Source organism: Mustelus asterias, chromosome 14 (genome assembly GCF_964213995.1).
Source record: "Mustelus asterias chromosome 14, sMusAst1.hap1.1, whole genome shotgun sequence".
In the NCBI taxonomy this organism is placed as follows: Eukaryota; Metazoa; Chordata; class Chondrichthyes; order Carcharhiniformes; family Triakidae; genus Mustelus; species Mustelus asterias.
The window spans coordinates 100,813,208-100,832,672 of record NC_135814.1 but is presented as its reverse complement, the minus strand read 5'-3'; the positions used below and the strand labels follow the sequence as shown (position 1 = coordinate 100,832,672).

General features: G+C 46.5%; 1 protein-coding gene across 1 annotated transcript in view; it reads left to right on the top strand.

Moving 5' to 3' along the window:
• The window catches only part of ube2g2 (ubiquitin-conjugating enzyme E2G 2 (UBC7 homolog, yeast)), a 52,250-nt gene that overhangs the window by 7,053 nt on the left and 25,732 nt on the right, over window positions 1–19,465 (top strand). The window contains exon 2 of the mRNA XM_078228981.1: window positions 17,172–17,207. Within this exon, the coding sequence (XP_078085107.1) occupies window positions 17,172–17,207 (36 nt within the window). The remainder of the gene's footprint in view (window positions 1–17,171; window positions 17,208–19,465) is intronic.

Below are 19,465 nucleotides of genomic sequence, written 5' to 3'. Positions count from 1 at the left end.
AGCCTTTATTTCAAGCTATAGCAAGGGAGCTAGTCATTCACCATGTGGCTTGCCATCTCCCAGAGCACAGGATTACAGTGGCAATTATACCTTCAAGTTCCATTGCAAGCAATTAACATGTACCAACCAAATCAAAACACTTGTTTAAAACTTTGTTTCGTAATAGTCACTGTCACTAGGCCAAAACTGGAGGGCATAGCTTCAAGCTGAGAGGGGAAAGATTTAAAAGGGGCAACTCTTTCACACTGAGGGTGGTGCGTACATGGAGTGAGCTGCTGGAGGAGTTGGTAGAGGCGGGTACGATTACAAATTATTGTAGCAATTGTAATAAATGATCGATATCCATTCACAATTGGTAATTAGGATTACATTGTGTATAATGTACGTATATAGTTATCCAATTACAATTTGTGCACGTCTACTTAATTATAAAATCAAGCACCTATTTTTCTCTACTTATCTACTAACTCCTGGACATGAGTATAATGGAAATATGTCTGACCAGTGGTGTATTAATACTCCCTTGCGCATTGTTCCTTGTTTTTAGTGGGCACACAAAGTTGCAGCTACGTAGTGATCAGTAGGATTTTTGTGCACAAGCTGTAAACAATAGCTGTCCTTATAATTAAATACAGTTATGGCGCTTGGTTTTTATCTGTAAGCAGCCTGGTGTGAAGGCATCTGGCTTCTCGGAGCTTCTCTGTGTTTGAGTCTCTGAGAATTTAGCAGTTAGCGGCTTGTGTCATTTCTTTTTCCCCCTTTCAAATCTGATGAATCATAGAATCCCTACAGTGCAGAAGGAGGCCATTCAGCCCAAGTCTGCCCTGACCACAATCCCAGCCAGGCCCCATCCCCGTAACCCCACATATTTACCCTAACTAGTCCCCCTGACACTAAGGGGCAATTTAGAATGGCCAATCCAGCTAACCCGCACATCTTTGGACTGTGGGAGGAAACCAGAGCACCCGGAGGAAACCCACGCAGACACCGAACGTGCAGAATCCACACAGACAGCGACCCAAGCCGGGATTTGAACCCGGGACCCTGGCGCTGTGAGGCAGCAGTGCTAACCACCATGCCACCCAAATAAGTATTTTTGTTCAGGAATCTTGGTTGACAAATGATTATTAGCCAGGACTGGGGAAAACTCAACTGATTTTTGAAACAATGCTATGGGATCCATCCGAGAGGGCAGGCTTGGTCTCTGCCTAATGCCTTCTCTGAAAGATGGCACCTGCAACTCCCCTAGCACCGGACCAGAGTGTCACCCAAAGTTGTGCGCTCAAGTCTCAGGAGTGGGACTTGAACCCACAATCTTCTGATCAGAGACTGGAGTGCTGCTGAATTATAAGGAGAGGCTGGATAGGCTGGGACTATATTCCGTGGAGCATAGGAGGATGAGGGGTGACCTTATAGAGGTTTTAAAAATAGAGGGGCATAGATAAGGTGAACAGCTGAAGTCTTTTCCCCAGGGTGGGGAGTCCAAAACTAGAGGGCATAGGTTTAAGGTGAGAGGGGAACGACTTAAAGGGGGCAACTCTTTCACATACGGGGTGGTGGTGCGTATATGGAATGAGCTGCCAGAGGAGGTGGTAGAGGCGGGTACAATTACAACATTTAAAAGACATTTGGACAGGTACATGGAAGGTTTAGAGGGATATGGGCAAAACGCAGGCAAATGGATCTAGTTCAGTTTGGGGCGGCATGGTAGCACAGTGGTTAGCACCACTGCCTCACAGCGCCAGGGACTCGGGTTCGATTCCCGGCTCGGGTCACTGTCTGTGTGGAGTTTGCACATTCTCCCCGTGTCTTCGTGGGTTTCCGCCAGGTGCTCCGGTTTCCTCCCACAGTCCAAAGATGTGTGGGTTAGGTTGATTGGCATGCTAAATTGATCCTAATGTAAGGGGAATTAGGGTAAACCTGTGGGGTTATGGGTGGGATTGTGGTCGGTACAGACTCGGGTTGAATGTCGTCCTTCTGTACTGTAGGATTCTATGAAACCTGGTCGGCATGGACGAGCTGGGCTGAAGGGCCTGTTTCTGTGCTATATATCTCTATGACTTTAACTCAACACCACTGATAGCAGTGTTAACCAAGTTTAAAATGGGGTGTTACTGTCTGCTGGTGGGTGGGAGATGGTGATGTGGAAAACAGAGTTTGCATCATACTGATCATGAAAGAAGAAACCATTGAATGCTTACAACACAAAGTGACCATTCGGCCCATCATGTCTTTGCCAGCTCCTTGTAAAAGCCGATCAGTTAGTCCCATGTTCCAGCCTTTCCCTGTAGCCCTGCAAATGTTTCTCCCCAGCTGCTTATCGAATTATTTTGAATGGTGGATGTGATGGATCTCCTGGCACTATTTCAGAGAAGAGTACTCTCTGGTGTCCTGACAAATAATTATTTGTCGACCAGTATCACCTAAAAATAATTCTTTTGAATCTGCCTCCACCAGTGCATTCACATCCAACTTATCAACTTAGGGCGGCACGGTGGCACAGTGTTTAGTACTGCTCCCTCACAGCGCCAGGGACCCGGGTTCGATTCCCAGCTTGGGTCACTGTCTGTGTGGAGTCTGCATATTCACTCCGTTTCAGCGTGGGTTTCCTCCGGGTGCTCCGGTTTCCTCCCACAGTCCGAAAGACGTGCTGGTTAGGGGCATTGGTCATGCTAAATTCTCCCTCAGTGTACCCGAACAGGCGCTGGAGTGTGGCGACTAGGGGATTTTCACAGTATCTTCATTGCAGTGTTAACGTAAGCCTACTTGTGGCACTGATAAATAAAGTAATAGACCTTTCATGAAGACCCTAAGTCCCAAAGTGTCTTCAAGCAATAAAATAGTTTGGAAGTGCAGGCACTATTGTGATGTAGGGAAGATGCCAGCCAGTTTGTTCACAGTAAGCTCTCTCAGCAGCAGTGTCCTGATGACCTAATCATCTGTATTGGTGTTGTTATTGAGGGATGAATATCGATCAGGACACTGGGACGAATTCCCCTGTTCCTAGAATCATAAAATCCCTACAGTGCAGAAGGAGGCCATTCGGCCCATTGAGTCTGCACCGACCACAATCCCACCCAAGTCCTATCCCCATAACCCCATGCATTTGCCCTAGCTAATTCCCCTGACACTAAGGGGCAATTTAGCACAGCCAACCCACCTAACCGCACATCCTTGGACTGTGGGAGGAAACCGGCGCACCCGGAGGGAACCCAGGCAGACACAGGGAGAATGTGCAAACTCCACACAGACAGTGACCCAAGTCGGGGATCGAACCTGGTCCCTAGCGCTGTGAGGGAGCAGTGCTAACCACCGTGCCACCGTGCCGCCTGTTCCTCTTCAGAATAGTGGCACAGAATCTTTTGTATCCACCTTGCGAGCGCAGACAGGGCCTCGATTCAGCTGCACCTCTGACAGGGCAGCACCTCCTCAGTTACCCTTGAGGATTGGCGTGGAGGTGAGAGTACTGGCCACTGAGCCTTGGCTGGCTCTCAGTGCTTTACAATCAGTCCTGTTGGAGGAAGTGCTTTGAATGGATTGTGGATCAGTTTGTGTGGAAAGTGAGATGAGACTCCTTTTGGGTGCGATTCTTGGAGCAGTTTCTGTCTATCACCAGAGGGTGCTGCTGTACCTTGTATAATCTTTCTCCAACCATCTCTGCAGCTGCTGGGTGTTGGTTTATTGCAGATGGGGATGTATTGTACTAACATTTGTCTGTCTAACCTCCTCACATCCCACCAATGCCGCACTGCATCGCAATGCATTTTGTGGCAGCAGTGTTGTGTCTGTGACACTGCGCGATTGTCCAGTCGAGGTTAGAGTACAAGTGTGTAAAATGGCACTCCCTCCCTCTCTTTCTCAACCCCTCGTGCTGCTGAGGGATAAAATAGTGGTTGTCACTATCTGTCCTTTTGTCTGTCCTCTCTTAACTCCTGTTTTCTGGCACCTTGCAAGCTCGTGTTGGGGTGCATGGTGGCACAGTGGTTAGCATGGCTGTCTCACAGCGCCAGGGATCGATTCCCGGCTTGGGTCACTGTCTGTGTGGAATTTGCCCATCGTAGAATTCATTAAAAGTGAGCAGTTTACTTCCTTTTACAAAGGAAACCGAATCCTTCCTTTATTTGAACAAAGAACAATACAGCACAGGAACAGGCCCTTCGGCCGTCCAAGCCCGTGCCGCTCCCTGGTCCAAACTAGACCATTCTTTTGTATCCCTCCATTCCCACTCCGTTCATATGGCTGTCTAGATAAGTCTTAAACGTTCCCAGTGTGTCCGCCTCCACCACCTTGCCTGGCAGCGCATTCCAGGCCCCCACCACCCTCTGTGTAAAATATGTCCTTCAGAAACAGGGAACCTTGGTTCCACAAGGTGCCATAGTATCGGAACAAATGAGCAAAGGCCTAGTGGTGTTATTGCTAGACTATTAACTCAGCTAATGTTCTGGGGACCCGGGTTCGAATCACGCCACGGCAAATGGTGGAATTTACCTTCAGTTTTTAAAAAAATCTGGAATTATGAATCTTCTGATGACCATGAAACCATTGCCGATTGTCGGAAAAACCCATCTGGTTCACTAATGTCCTTTAGGGAAGGAAATCTGCCGTCCTTACCCGGTCTGGCCTACACGGGACTCCAGATCCACAGCAATGTGGTTGACTCTCAACTGCCCTCAGGGATGGGCAACAAATGCTGACCCAGCCAGCAACACCCACGTCCCACGAATGAATAGAACAAAAATCGCTGCTGTTTGCTCGTGGGCCTGTGCATTAAATATTGTTGGATGTTCAACACTGTGAGGCATCATCTGATCGTGTCTCCACTTGACACACCGGTTTGCCAAGCTCTGGTACCAAATTGGCAAGTAACATATTTGTCAAACGCAGCATCTGTTTTCTTGAGCACTGCTGCACAATTAAGTCAGGCTGCTTAAGTTGTTGTGGCAATCCACATCAATGCCTCGGATTTATCCCAGTTCACACTTGCAATTCGGATATCTTCCAGGATCCTCTGACATGCATGACCACTGCCAAGCCGCATCTTGCCTTTCCTCACCGACTCGTCATACAATTTCAGATGAAAGCTTGAGGCTGTGGTAGCAGTGTGACATTTGATGCGGCGTGGTAAAGCTAATTGTCAGCTTGGCTCAGTGGGGAAGCATCCTTACCTCTGAACTGGCACTGAAGTGCACTAGCCAAGGGCTGCTGTATTGTTTAGAGGCGCCATCCATCAGATGTGATAAAGTGAGACCCGATCTACCTGTTTGGATGTAAAAGGCATCAGGGCACTGCTGAGAAGAGTAGGGAGTTCCCTCAGTGTCCTGGCCAACATTCCTGCCACAGCTCGCACCAACAATTGACTTAACTCAGCAGATTCGCTGGCAGTTAGCTTGCATAACAAGAGTGGCTCCACTTCCAAAATGGATCCATTCATTGCAATGTGTTTTCCAATGTCCTGAAGCGAGACAGTGCTATAGGAATAAAAGTTCCTCCTCTCATTTTTACTCGAGATGTCAGTGAGTATCCTGTACTGTATAATTACTAGACTTCTATAAGCCCTGAGTAATTGGGACGGTCATGATGTGGAGATGCTGGCGTTGGACTGGGGTAAACACAGTAAGAGTTTTAACAACACCAGGTTAAAGTCCAACAGGTTTATTTGGTCGCAAATACCATTAGCTTTCGGAGCGCTGCTCCTTTGTCAGATGGAGTGGAAATCTGCACAGCGGTTAGCACTGCTGTCTCACAGCACCTGGGACCCGGGTTCGAATCCCGGCTTGGGTCTCTTTCTGTGCGCAGTCTGCATGGTCTCCCCGGGTTTCCTCCGGGTGCTCCGGTTTTCTCCCACAGTCCGAAAAACGTGCTTGTTAGGGTGCATTGGCCATGCTAAATTCTCCCTCAGTGTACCCGAACAGGCGCTGGAGTGTGGCGACTAGGGGATTTTCACAGTAACTTCATTGCAGTGTTAATGTAAGCCTTCTTGTGACACTAATAAATAATAAACTTTAATTGTGTTGATAATCTTTGAGACGGGACTTTAATACAACTAAGCAGAGGGAATTTGGAGACTGATTACTACAATATGAATGAGCCTAGGATTCTTGGTACTAACAGGTTGGTTTTGATTTTAAACGGCCCGTGTTGGACATCTGAAGCTAAGAACAGGAATAGCTTGACATAGAAGAGGGACTGACGAATAACGTGTCTCCTTCATCACATGGGGTATGGAAACCGTTCATACCCCACGCAACTTCATTTATTGGGAATTCTTTCTACGCAAATTGGGAGAAAAAAAACTTGCATTTATTTAGCAATTTACATTTCGAAGCCAGCGGTGCACTTTTGAAGTGTGGTCACTGTTGTAATGTCGGAAACGGACAGGCAATTTGCGCACAGCAAGATCCCACAAGCAACGTGATAATGAGCAGATTATCTGTTTTTAGGTGTTGGTTGAGCGATATATATTGACCAGGACACAAGGGAGAATTTGCCTGCTCCTCTGAAATAATGATGTGGAGATGCCGGCGTTGGACTGGGGTAAACACAGTAAGAAGTTTAACAACACCAGGTTAAAGTCCAACAGGTTTATTTGGTAGCAAAAGCCACACAAGCTTTCGGAGCTCTAAGCCCCTTCTTCAGGCGAGTCTCACCTGAAGAAGGGGCTTAGAGCTCCGAAAGCTTGTGTGGCTTTTGCTACCAAATAAACCTGTTGGACTTTAACCTGGTGTTGTTAAACTTCTTCCTCTGAAATAATGCCATGGGATCCTTTGTGTCCAGCTGTGAGGGTAGACAGGGCTTCCCTTCATTTAACGTTCTATCCAACCAACACTCTCCTTCATTACCAGCCTAAATTATGGACGTAAATCCCTCGAGCGGGGTTTGAACCCACAACTTGCAAAGTCAGAGGGCAGAAAAATCAAGGAGTTGCACGACAGGGTGAAGCGACAGGATCTTAAAACTAGCAGCAGCAGCAAACCCCCCCCCCCCCAAATATTACCAAGTTCGGGCATGTGTTATTTTAGTCATCAGTGTATGTAATGTTTAATTAGGGATTTGGAGTAAGCAACTAATGTTTCACCCTTAGGCTTTGAAGTGAAGAAGTGATTGTCTCTGCGCTTTCTTTGGCAAGTACAGTAGTCTTTTGTCCAAAAGCTTGTCACAGTTCTAGGGATTTGCAAACCTGTAATGATATAAAGAAAGATTAGATCCAAACCATTATCGAAATGTCCTGAATGTCATACTTGAGAACTCTGCAATATCTCATCGTTTCACCAGTTCCTTTGTCTCGGGAGCACCATCTGACTGCACTGTCGTGGCAGATGTCCACAAGTAAACTGGCTCGAGACAAGGCCACTTGCTTTCTCCTACAGTAGCAGATCATCTGATCTGTCGATACTTAGTCAACATTTAACACGTGGTTCCACAGTTTGGGATTAGAGTTTCATTTCAGCTCCCACGCTTCTGGTTCCATTATTATGTCGAACACATGGATAAAGTTTCTTCTGCACTCTGATTACTGACTGCTGTTTTGATGCCCCTGAGAATCAGATAGGCTCCGATTGTCAAAAAACTGATGCCTGCCTTCAGCCCTGCTGGACTGGATGCTGTGGTGATGTTGCAATTGTACAGAGTGTTGGTGAGGCCACACCTGGAGTATTGTGCGCATCTTTGATGCCCTTATCTGAGGCACAATGGTTAGCAGTGCCGCCTCACAGCACCATGGACCCGGGTTCAATTCTAGCCTCAGGTCACCGTCTGTGTGGAGTTTGCACGTTCGCCCCGTGTCTGCCTAGGTTTCGTCTGGGTGCTCTGGTTTCCCCCCCTCAGTCCAAAGAGGTGCGGGTTAGGTTGATTGGCCATGCTAAATTGACCCTAGGCCTACTCCTACTCCTAGTTTCTCTGTAATGTCACCAATGGTTAGGCCACTGAGCATGTGTGTCTTTATCCCGAGGAGATTACAGAGAGATCTGGGAATACAGGTCCACAGATCCTTAAATGTGGCAGCACAGGTGGAAAGTGTGAAGAAAGCATGTGGCACGCTCGCCTTCATCAGAAGGAGCATCGAGCATAAAATTATGTTACGGTTTTATAAAACGTTGGTTAGGCCACATTTGGAATACTGTGTCCAATTCTGGTCACCACACTATCAGAAGGATGTGGAGGCTTTGGAAAGTGCAGAAAAGGTTTACCAGGATGTCGCCTGGTATGGAGGGTATTAGCTATGAGGAGAGATTGAATAAACTGGGATTGTTCTCCCTGGAAAGACGGAGCTGAGGGGTGATCTGATAGAAGTTTATAAAATTATGAGGGGTATGGATAGGGTGAACAGTTGGAAGCTTTTTCCCAGGGCAGAAATGACAATTACAGGGGGCACAATGGAGATGTGCGGGGAGAAGTTTTTTTTACACAGAGGGTGGTGGGGGCCTGGAATGCACTGCCAAGTGAGGTGGTGGAGGCAGATAGCGACATTTAAGACTTATTTGGATAGACACAAGAACAGACGGGGAATAGAGGGATATAAGCGGTTGGTCAAGATAGGACAACGTGATCAGCGCAGGCTTGGAGGGCCAAAGGGCCTGTTCCTGTACCGTACTGTTCTTTGTTCTCTTTGTTTTATGACTTACCGTCCGTTAGAGGAGATGATTGACTTAACCCCTACTTATCACTTATCTTAAATAAAGGCAAAATACTGCGGATGCTGGAATCTGAAGCAAAAACAGAAAATGCTGGAAAATCTCAGCAGGTCTGACAGCATCTGTGACTAGAGCCTTGACTCTATTCTCTCTCCACAGATGCTGTCAGACCTGCTGAGATTTTCCAGCATCTTCTGTTCCTGTCTCATCACTTATCTTGTCTTCTGCTTCTTACTATTTTCTCAATTTAAAAAAAAAAGTCCTGGGAGAATTATTAACCGGACTGGCCGAATGAGTTGTTTTAAGTTTTCTAGCCTTTGTTGAATATTTGCCAGATTAAAATATTTATAGAAAGGGTAGCCTTTATTCTTTGGTCTGGGTAGGATATATAAAACCCAGACTCTGACACGTGGGCTTATGTCTTCTGAAGCCCAGACATTTTTTAAAAAACTCTGCAAATCGTGCTTTTGCCTGTGACTTATTTGAATCTTTATTGTGACAGCTGTTTGGAGAACTTGACTTCTCTGAGTGAAGTTCTGGAACGGACACTTCTCCACAGGCCAGGAGCTGTTTACATATTTGTATTGGCTTCTTTGATCGTGTGGTTGGATTGAGTAACCCGACGCTTCTGATTAAATCTGACGCAGAGCAGTCCTTTCAATGGGTTGAGCGGTTCCATAATATGCTTTATTGTTCATCCAGCTGTTTGAGGGAAGGTATCATTAGAACCTGGAACTGGAGGGTGAGTGAGTCACTCAAAAACCCAACACGTTGTCCGGGTAGTCGGCACAGAGGTTTAGAAGAATCACAGAATCCCAACAGTGCAGAAGGAGGCCATTCGGCCCATCGGGTCTGCACCGACCACAATCCCGCCCAGGCCCTATCCCCAAAACCCCATGCATTTACCCCAGGTAGTCCCCCGACACTAAGGGGCCATTTGACACGGCCAATCCATCTATCCCACACATCTTTGGACTGTGGGAGGAAACCGGAGCACCCGGAGGAAAACCCATGCAGACATGGGGAGAACGCGCAAACTCCACACAGGCAGTGACCCAAGCTGGGAATCGAATCCGGGTCCCTGGCGTTGTGAGGCAGCAGTGCCAACCATTGTCCACCTGGTTAGAACATAGAAAAACTACAGCACAAACAGGCCCTTTGGCCCACAAGTTGCGCCGGTCATGTCCCTACCTACCTAGGTTTATATATAGGCTTACCTATAACCCTCAATCCTATTAAGTCCCATGTACTCATCCAGAAGTCTCTTAAAAGACCCTATTGAGCTTGCCTCCACCACCATTGACGGCAGTCGATTCCACTCACCCACCACCCTCTGAGTGAAAAACTTACCCCTGACATCTCCTCTGTACCTACTCCCCAGCACCTTAAACCTGTGTCCTCTCGTAGCACCCTTTTCAGCCCTGGGAAAAAGCCTCCGAGAATCCACCCGATCTATACCTCTCAACATCTTGTACACCTCTATCAGGTCACCTCTCATCCTTTGTCTCTCCAAGGAGAAAAGACCGAGCTCCCTCAACCTATCCTCAAGGCATGCCAACCAATCCAGGCAACATCCTTCCGGCACATTGTGACTGTCTGCTCCTCTCCGATGTGCATTGAAGAATATACACTGAAAAATTCATCATCTCTGAGCTTTGCACAAATCACCACCACTTATGGGAATGTGGAGTCAAATCACTTACTCTCCTCCCCTTTCCCAAGAGAGTAATGGTAGCATAATGGGCCAGGCATCTTCTAGCATGCCCCGTAATCATAGAATTCCTACAGTGCAGATGGAGGATATTTGGCCCATCGAGTCTGCACTGACTACAGTTCCACCCAGGTCCTATCCCGGTAACCCCAAGTATTTACCCTGCTCATCCCCCTGAGACTAAGGGGCAATTGAGCACAGCCAATCCACCTACCCTGCACATCTTTGGACACTAAGGGTGGGGGGGGCGCTGCCAGCGGGACTGGAGAATCCCGCCGGCACGAACAGCAGGGGAATTCCGGCCTTAAAGTTTAAAAGTCCTCTGGAAACAATTTATTGCTTGTAGAGATAAGACTATAGCTTCAGTTATTCCCCTTTCTGAGCTGAGGAGGTAGTGTTGCAGGTGTATCAGTCTCGTCATGAAACAGTCTTTACATCATTAAGTACCAGCCCTAATTATCAGTGGTGAATTGAATTGGTAATTGATATACCAATCATGTACTTAAACTCTGTGGGGCAGAGGATGAGCATCTATTTGCTTGGAGCAGAAAGTGATGCAGCTTAAACTGACCACAGGTTTATGATGTGCATCTCTTCCTTGCCACAGGTTCTGATTTATTTGAGTATGAACAGCAGTGTGCATTAGTAAACTTGCTGTCTATTCCAGTAAATTTTAAGTACAATCTCTTCCCCTGACAACTGTGTAGCAGCACAGTGTAAATTTCACTTCCTTTCCCTCCCCCCGAGTGTGCTAAGTGACGGTGTAAACCAATGGCTGGCAACTTGCGGCCTGGATCCAGCCATCTGGGTTCTGAGTGTGGCCCCCATGGGACATTTTGTTGGCCGCTGCCCAGGCGCAGGGTTGCCACATTCCGCTGGTTCCCATCCACGTAGACTTTTTCCTACCGGTCTGACTCAAGTGATTCGTAAGGGCAAGTGAAGTGAGGCTTGATGTTAGCCAAGAGGCTGAGTCCGTTTATACTTTTATTTACAAGAACACCTCACTGGGAGGCTTGACAGCACCAACTCCCTCATGAGGATTTAAATTGCTCAGCAGACATTGCACGACAGTTGAGATGAATAATATAGTCTCACTTCTTGAGCATGGCTGTAAATTGGGAGAGGGGAATGTGCAGCGGGACCTGGGGGCCCTTGTGCACCAGTCGTTGAAGGTAAGCATGCAGGTGCAGCAGGCGGTAAAGAAGGCAAATGTTGGCCTTCATTGCGAGAGGTTTTGAGTACAGGAGCAGGGATGTGTTGTTACAATTATACAGGGCCTTGGTGAGGCCACACCTAGAGTATTGTGTGCAGTTTTAGTCTCCTTTTCTGAGGAAGGATGTTCTTGCTCTCGAAGGAATGCAGCGAAGGTTTACCAGGCTGATTCCAGGGATGGCGGGACTGATGTATGAGGAGAGATTGACTAGGTTAGGGTTGTTTTTGCTGGAGTTCAGATAAATGAGGGGGATCTCATAGAGATTTATAAAATTTTAACAGAACTAGACAGGGTAGATGCAGGGAGGATGTTCTCAGTGGTGGGGAAGTCCAGAACCCGGGGTCACAGTCTGAGGATTTGGGGTAGATTGTTTAGGACGGAGATGAGGAGACATTTCTTCACCCAAAGAGTGGTGAGCCTGTGGAATTCATTACCACAGGAAGTAGTTGATACCAAAACATTGAATGTATTCAAGAGGCGGCTGGATATAGCACTTGGGGTGAATGGGATCAAAGGTTATGGGGAGAAAGCAGGATTAGGCGATTGAGTTGGACGATCAGCCATGATCGTGATGAATGGCGGAGCAGGCTCAAAGGGCCGAATGGCCTCCTCCTGCTCCTATCTTCTATATTTCTATTTGATGCCAGACTTAAACAAATGGAGCAGAAATGCCAGAGCCAAAGAATGCTGCCATCATTGCCAACAGCTGCCGCTGGTTCTCCACAGAACATGGCAAGTTCTTTCCTGTCCTGCCTCATAGTGCGATCTGCAGATGAGTGAGGTGCTGAAGTTATGGACAGTGCGTGCCCACAACATGTCTTCCAATTGCAGCCACTCTGTTTAGTTGATTTCTTTTTTACTCCATTCTTAAAGTTACAAAGCCAGTGCTCAGAGTGGACCCGAATCCATCTCCCCGCTTGCTCTGAAAAACAAAGTCAAATTGGATCCAATTCATGGTCCCACAAGAGACACAAACAAGATCCAAGATGAGGCATTACACCTCATCCTGGGCTTGATCCGACACTTGATCTTGGCCAAAAGGACCACAAATGAATCCCCCATTAATGCCCACCAGCTGGACGCAATATACAAGTGATATGCTCTCTGGATGAACTGTCTCACCACGGTGGCACAGTGGAAGGCAGCACGGTGGCACAGTGGAAGGCAGCACGGTGGCACAGTGGTAGCATTGCTGTCTCACAGCGCCAGGGATCCGGGTTCAATTCCCAGCCTCGAGTGACTGTCTGTGTGGAGTCTGCACGTTCTCCCCGTGTCTGCGTGGGTTTCCTCCGGGTGCTCCAGTTTCCTCCCACGTTCCTAAGATATGTGGGTTGGGTGGATTGACCATGCTAAATTAACCCTAGTGTCAGGGGGATTAGCAGGGTAAATGTGTGGGGTTGCGGGAATAGGGCGTGGGTGGGATTGTGGTTGGTGCAGGCTTGATGGGCCGAATGGCCTCCTTCTGTACTATAGGGATTCTATGATTGTCCTAATATGCTCTTGCGCACTTTCTCCACTGTCCCTTGATTCACTCATTCGTGGAGCTGAATATTCTGCTTCCTTCTGTTGCTGCTTCAATTCTGGAGGCATTAATAGCGCTGCTGATCCTACCCTCATCCATACCCTGAAGTGTTCTCGCGTGTCTGAGTGCTGCACAGACGTTTTAATACCTCCTTCCACACACCTCCCTCCACATATGCTGTAGATTCCTGAGGCAAGTTTAACCGATCTGGAGTTGATCGTAGTCTTTGTTTCTGAAGACAGGTGAAAATGAATATACCATGGCTGCCATTTCCAGATCACTCTATTCTCCCCCCTGAAGGACTCCTTATCGACTTAAACTTCTTATTTAATTCCATTTCGTATAACCTGCCTATTGTTTAAAAACAAAAAGCTTTTCTGAAAGGGAGAAGGGGGTTAAACATTTGTACCTATCAAAAGTATTTAAGAGCGCATTACTTTTTTTGTCCTCCTGTTTTTTGTCGGGTCAGATCCTTCGTGGGCCTGATACAGGATTAAGCTTCCTGCCCTCTGTCTCATCAGAACACCTACCCTCCAGTCTCAGAATGACAAGCCTTCATTGCACCATTTGGAGTTCTGCTCCTTAATTAAAAGTGTACAGCTGTTCTAGCGTTTCAATCCTTGCCCAGTCTGCCCGTCACACATCTCGCTCCTGAGTTTAGTTTTATAACGACTTGTCTATCGCCGTATTCTAACATTTAATCAGCCTGGCTATCTTTCCACCAGATAAACTGAGCTTTCTTTTGGAATAGAACCAATTTGCGATGTCGAATCTTACAGCACACTGGATCGTGTCTGTGGTGACTCTGCGTTATCCAATGTCCCACTCCCCTGCTCTTTCCCATTTGTCCCACATCAAAGAACAACAAAGAAAATTGCAGCACAGGAACAGGCCCTTTGGCCCTCCAAGCCTGCACCGACCATGCTGCCCATCTGAACTAAAAACCCCTACCCTTCCGAGGACCGTTTCCCTCTATTCCCATCCTATTCGTGTATTTGTCCAGACGCCCCTTAAAACTCACTATTTATTTGCTTCCTTTTAAAGTATTGTAATTTTCTTATTCACTAAATTCCGCCGTTTATTTATTAGTTACAAGTAGGCTTATATTAACACTGCAATGAAGTTACTGTGAAAATCCCCTAGTCGTCACACTCTGGCGCCTGTTTGGGTACACTGAGGGAGAATTTAGCATGGCCAATGCACCTAACCTGCACGTCTTTCGGACTGTGGGAGGAAACCAGAGCACCCGGAGGAAACCCACGCAGACACGGGGAGAATGTGCAAAGTCCACACAGACAGTGATGCAAGCCAGGAATCAAACCCAGGTCCCTGGCACTGTGAGGCAGCAGTGCTAACCACTGTGCCACAATATATTTTCCTTTTAAAGTATCTAAGTTTCTTTATCACTAAATTCTGCCATAAGTACAGACACCTCTATTAATTCAGCTGTAAGGACAACAATTCTAGCTTCTCTAGTCTCACCACTTAACTGAAGTCCTTCATCCCTAGCATCCGGAGAGTACGATAGAATTGGTTCGAGTGAAGTCCACTCTATATAGGGGAAGGGGAAACCCAGTAAATTCTGTGCAAGCTCACAGATGAAACTGCAGTCTTCCTTTTTCCCAGTACATAAACTAGGCTAACTCTGCAGCATATTACCACAGATGGTGCCATCCTTCCTAAGTGACGTGAAGCTGGCATTCTATCTGCCTCTTCCCTGAGATTAGGTGGGTACTGCTGAGATGATTTAAAGTAGCAAGAAAGAATGAGCATTTAAGTTTAAAATTTATTTATTAGTGTCACAATTTCGTCTTGAAATCAGACAATGATTTGGCCTCAAATACATTCTGTGAAAGTGAATTCCACACATTCCCCACCCTCTGGGTGAAGAAATTTCTCCTCACCTCAGTTCTCAAAGGTTTACCCCTTATCCTCAAACTATGACCCCTAGTTCTGAACTCCCCCCACCATCGGGAACATTCTTTCTGAATCTACCCTGTCTAACCCTGTTAGAATTTTATAAGTTTCTATGAGATCCCTCTCACTCTTCTAAACTCAAGTGAATACAATCCTAACCAACTTGTCTCTCCTCATATGACAGACCTGCCATCCCAGGAATCAGCCTGGTGAACCTTCACTGCACTCCTTCTTCAGCAATGAAGTTACTGCGAAAATCCCCTCATCGCCACATGCTGGCACCTGTTTGGGTACACTGAGGGAGTAATGTGTACCATTCTGGTTGCCACACCACTGGAACGATGTTGATGCATTGGAAAGGGTGCAGAGAAGATTTACCAGGATGTTGCCTAGTTTGGAGGATATGGACTATGAAGAAAGGTTGAACAAACTTGGATTGTCTTCATTGGAGCGTCGGAGGGTGAGGGGGGACCTGATAGAGGTTTACAAGATTCTGACAGGCTTGGATAGAGTGGATAGTCAGTCTTTTTCCCAGGGTCAAAGGGTCAATTACTCGAGGGCATAGGTTGAGAGTGAGAGGGGGAAAATTTAAAAGAGATGTGAGGGGCAGGTTTTTCACACAGAGGGTGGTGAATGCCTGGAACGCGCTGCCGGAAGAGGTGGTGGGAGCAGATTCTATAACAATGTTCAAGAGGCATCTGGATAGATCCATGAATAGGCAGCGAATAGAGTGACATGGAGCATATAGAGGCAAGAAAATATTAGATTAGAGAGGCATCTGTGTGGGCACAGACTTGGTGGGCCGAAGGGCCTGTTCCTGTGCTGTACTGTTCTTTGTTCTTTGAGAATTTAGCACGGCCAATGGACCTAACCAGCACGTCTTTCAGACTATGGGAGGAAACCGGATCACCTGAAGGAAACCCACGCAGACACGGGGAGAATGTGCAGATTCTACACACACAGCTACACAAGCTGGGAATCGAACTGGGTCCCTGGCACCATGAGGCAGCAGTGCTTGCCACAGTACCACCCCTTTCACCATCTCAGACTTTCTCGAAGTACTTTGCAGCCAATGACGTACTTTAGTAGCGAAGGCACTATTGTAATATAGCAAGGGGTTCCCCCAGTGTTGGGCACCCATTTGTCCTTCAGTCAATATCCTCAATAAACTTGCTACTGGAGATTGGAGGTCTGTAGGGTTCATTCATTCCTTAGAATAGACATAGGCAGCACTTGGTACAATTATTAAAAATTATTTCTGTATTGAATAAAACCTAAAATTAAAACTACAGAAACGAAAAAGAGAAAAGTTAACTTGGAGAAACTGGCTTCTTCACTGCCAGCCCTGTGCCAATCTTGAATACTCACACAGAACTCGAAAACAAGACTGAACACAAATCAAAAACACACACTGAAATGCACAATATATGTTATTCGTAATCTGTGTTATTGAAATTGCTGGTACAAACTGTGTCCCTAACTTTCATAAACAATTGGCAGCTGTGAAAGCTTCTGTTTGGGCTTGAGAGAAAGCCTGTTTATCTTGCAGGATTACTTTCAAAGAATGTCCGTCAATTTTCCAAGCTCATCCCAGCATTCCCAGCTGAACTTTAAAATGTGGCTAAGTTAGCTTTAAAGCTTAGCATAGTTAGTTATATAGGCACAAATATCTTAAAATGAAGTCTTTTAACTGAAGCAAACCATACAAAGGTTGTTGACACAGGATGGAAACGGAATTGTGAGTTACACAGCCGTTCAAGAATAATTTGCATGTGCGTAAAGGATTTGAAGTGATGCAATGCTACGTAAATACAAGACCCTTTTCCTAACTTAATGGAGGCGTCAGTGAAATTCCTCCCTTTCCCCGAAATTTTATAGAACTTTAGAGATCAAAAATCACACTGGTTTAAAAAAACACAACCTCAACCTTGCGTGTTTGCGCGGCTGGTGTTAATGGACATTGCGAAGAGCAGGTAATGTATTAGAAACATGTAGCTGACTACACCGTACCATGGGAACCTGCTTGCTAGCCTTGTGTGTCAAACAATGCATCCATTCTCTCTCTTTACTCGTCACGTTTTGTGTTTGAAGCATGAATCGTAATATTGTTTGAAGGTTCCAGGGTAGGGGGCTCAGAGATTCTCTGTGTAAATCCACCTTTGTTTTGTCCATTTGCAGAATTGACACTGAATCCTCCAGAAGGGATTGTTGCAGGTAAGCAATGCCACATTGTTTAACTTCCAATAATCCCCCATCCTCCACCTGTCTGCAGACAGTTAGTTGTATTGTAGATACTAACACAAAATATGTATGCCAGGCATATCTTTGAGTATGTATGACACACTCTGAGCGTATTGTATTGAACCAGGTGCTTCCAAAGATTCAGTGGCATGAAATCTTAAAGTCACTGGTCTCTTGTTAAAGATTTCTCTGTGAATAGAATCTTGCATATTACATGACAAGCTTACCATAGAGTCATAGAGGTTTACAGCACGGAAACAGGCCCTTTGGCCCAACTTGTCCATGCTGCCCTTTGGTGTCCCAAACTTAAATGTAAATTTATTTCTTATGTCTTTGGGTATGTTTTTAACGTGAAAAGCCTTGCCCTTTTACTTTACTTTTTGCCAGTATTTATAGACACTTGGTTAATCATAGAATCCCTACAGTGTATAAGGAGGCCATTCAGCCCATTGAGTCTGCACTGACTCGCTCCGACATCTGTCTTACACAGGCCCTATCCCCGTAACCCCACACATGGTTATTCCATCTATTCTACATATCTTGGGACACTAAGGGGAATTTAGCATGGCCAATCCACCTAACTCGCACATCCTTGGACTGTGGGAGGAAGCTGGAGCACCCGGAGAAAACCCACAAAGACACGGGGAGAATGTGCAAACTCCATACAGACAGTCACCCAAGGCCGGAATCGAACCCGGGTCCCTGGCGCTGTGAGGCAACACCGCTAACCACTCTGCCACCTTGCCAGCCATAAACCACACTTGGGACACGGTGGATCATTCTGATCATCACATTAATAAAAGGATGTGAAGGCACTGGTGAACATTCTGAAAGATTTACGAAGCTTATGTCAGAACTGAGAGAGTATAAATGTCAGAAAAGACTGAACAGGTTGGGTCTCTTTTTCTCTAGAAAAAGGAAAGCTTCTGAGGAGTGACCAGATAAAAGTTTTTCAAATTATTAAGGAATTTGATAGGATAGATGCAGAGAAAACATTTCCACTTGTAGGATCATAGAAATCATAGAATCATAGAAATCCTACAGTGCGGAAGGAGGCCATTCGGCCCATCGAGTCTGCACCGACCACAATCCCACCCAGGCCCTACCCCCACATATTTACTTGCTAATCCCTCTAACCTACACATCTCAGGACTCTAAGGGGCAATTATTTTAACCTGGCCAATCAACCTAACCAGCACATCTTTGGACTGTGGGAGGAAACCGGAGCACCCGGAGGAAACCCACGCAGACACGAGGAGAATGTGCAAACTCCACACAGACAGTGACCCGAGCCGGGAATCGAACCCGGGACCCTGGAGCTGTGAAGCAGCAGTGCTAACCACTGTGCTACCGTGCCGCCGTATCTGAGATAGAGGTCAGAAATATAAGATGGTCACTAATAAAGCCAATATAGAGTTCAGGAGAAACTTGTTTACCCAAAGGGTGGTTGGAATGAGGAGTGCCTAGTCGAGGTGAATGAATCCATTTAAGGGAAAGCTGGATAAACATGAGGGAGAAAGGAGATGGGGTGAGATGAAGAGGACTGGGCGGAGACTTGTGTGGAGCATAAAGGGAGGGAGGTAATGTTGCAGCTGTATAAGGTGCTGGTGAGGCCACACCTGGAGTACTGTGTATAGTTTTGGTCTCCTTACTTGAGAAAGGATATACTGGCACTGGAGGGGGTGCAGAGGAGATTCACTAGGTTGATTCCGGAGTTGAGAGGGTTGGCTTATGAGGAAAGACTGAGTAGACTGGGACTATATTCATCGGAATGCAGAAGAATGAGGGGAGATCTTAGAGAGGCATATAAGATTATGAAGGGAATAGATAAGATAGAAGCAGGGAGGTTGTTTCCACTGGCAGGCAAGACTAGAACTAGGGGACATGGCCTCAAATTATGGGGGAGCAGATTTAGGACTGAGTTGAGGAGGAACTTCTTCACCCAAAGGGTTGTGAATCTGTGGAATTCCCTGCCCAGTGAAGCAGTTGAAGCTGCCTCATTGAATGTTTTTAACGCAAGGATAGATAGATTTTTGAACAGTGAAGGAATTAAGGGTTATGGTGAGCAGGCGGGTAAATGGAGCTGAGTCCACAAAAAGATCAACCATGATCTTATTGAATGACGGAGCAAGCTCGAAGGGCCAGATGGCCTACTCCTGCTCCTAGTTCTGATGTTCTTATAGACATTGGTATGGACCAGTTGGATGGAATAGCTTGTTTCTGTGCTGTAA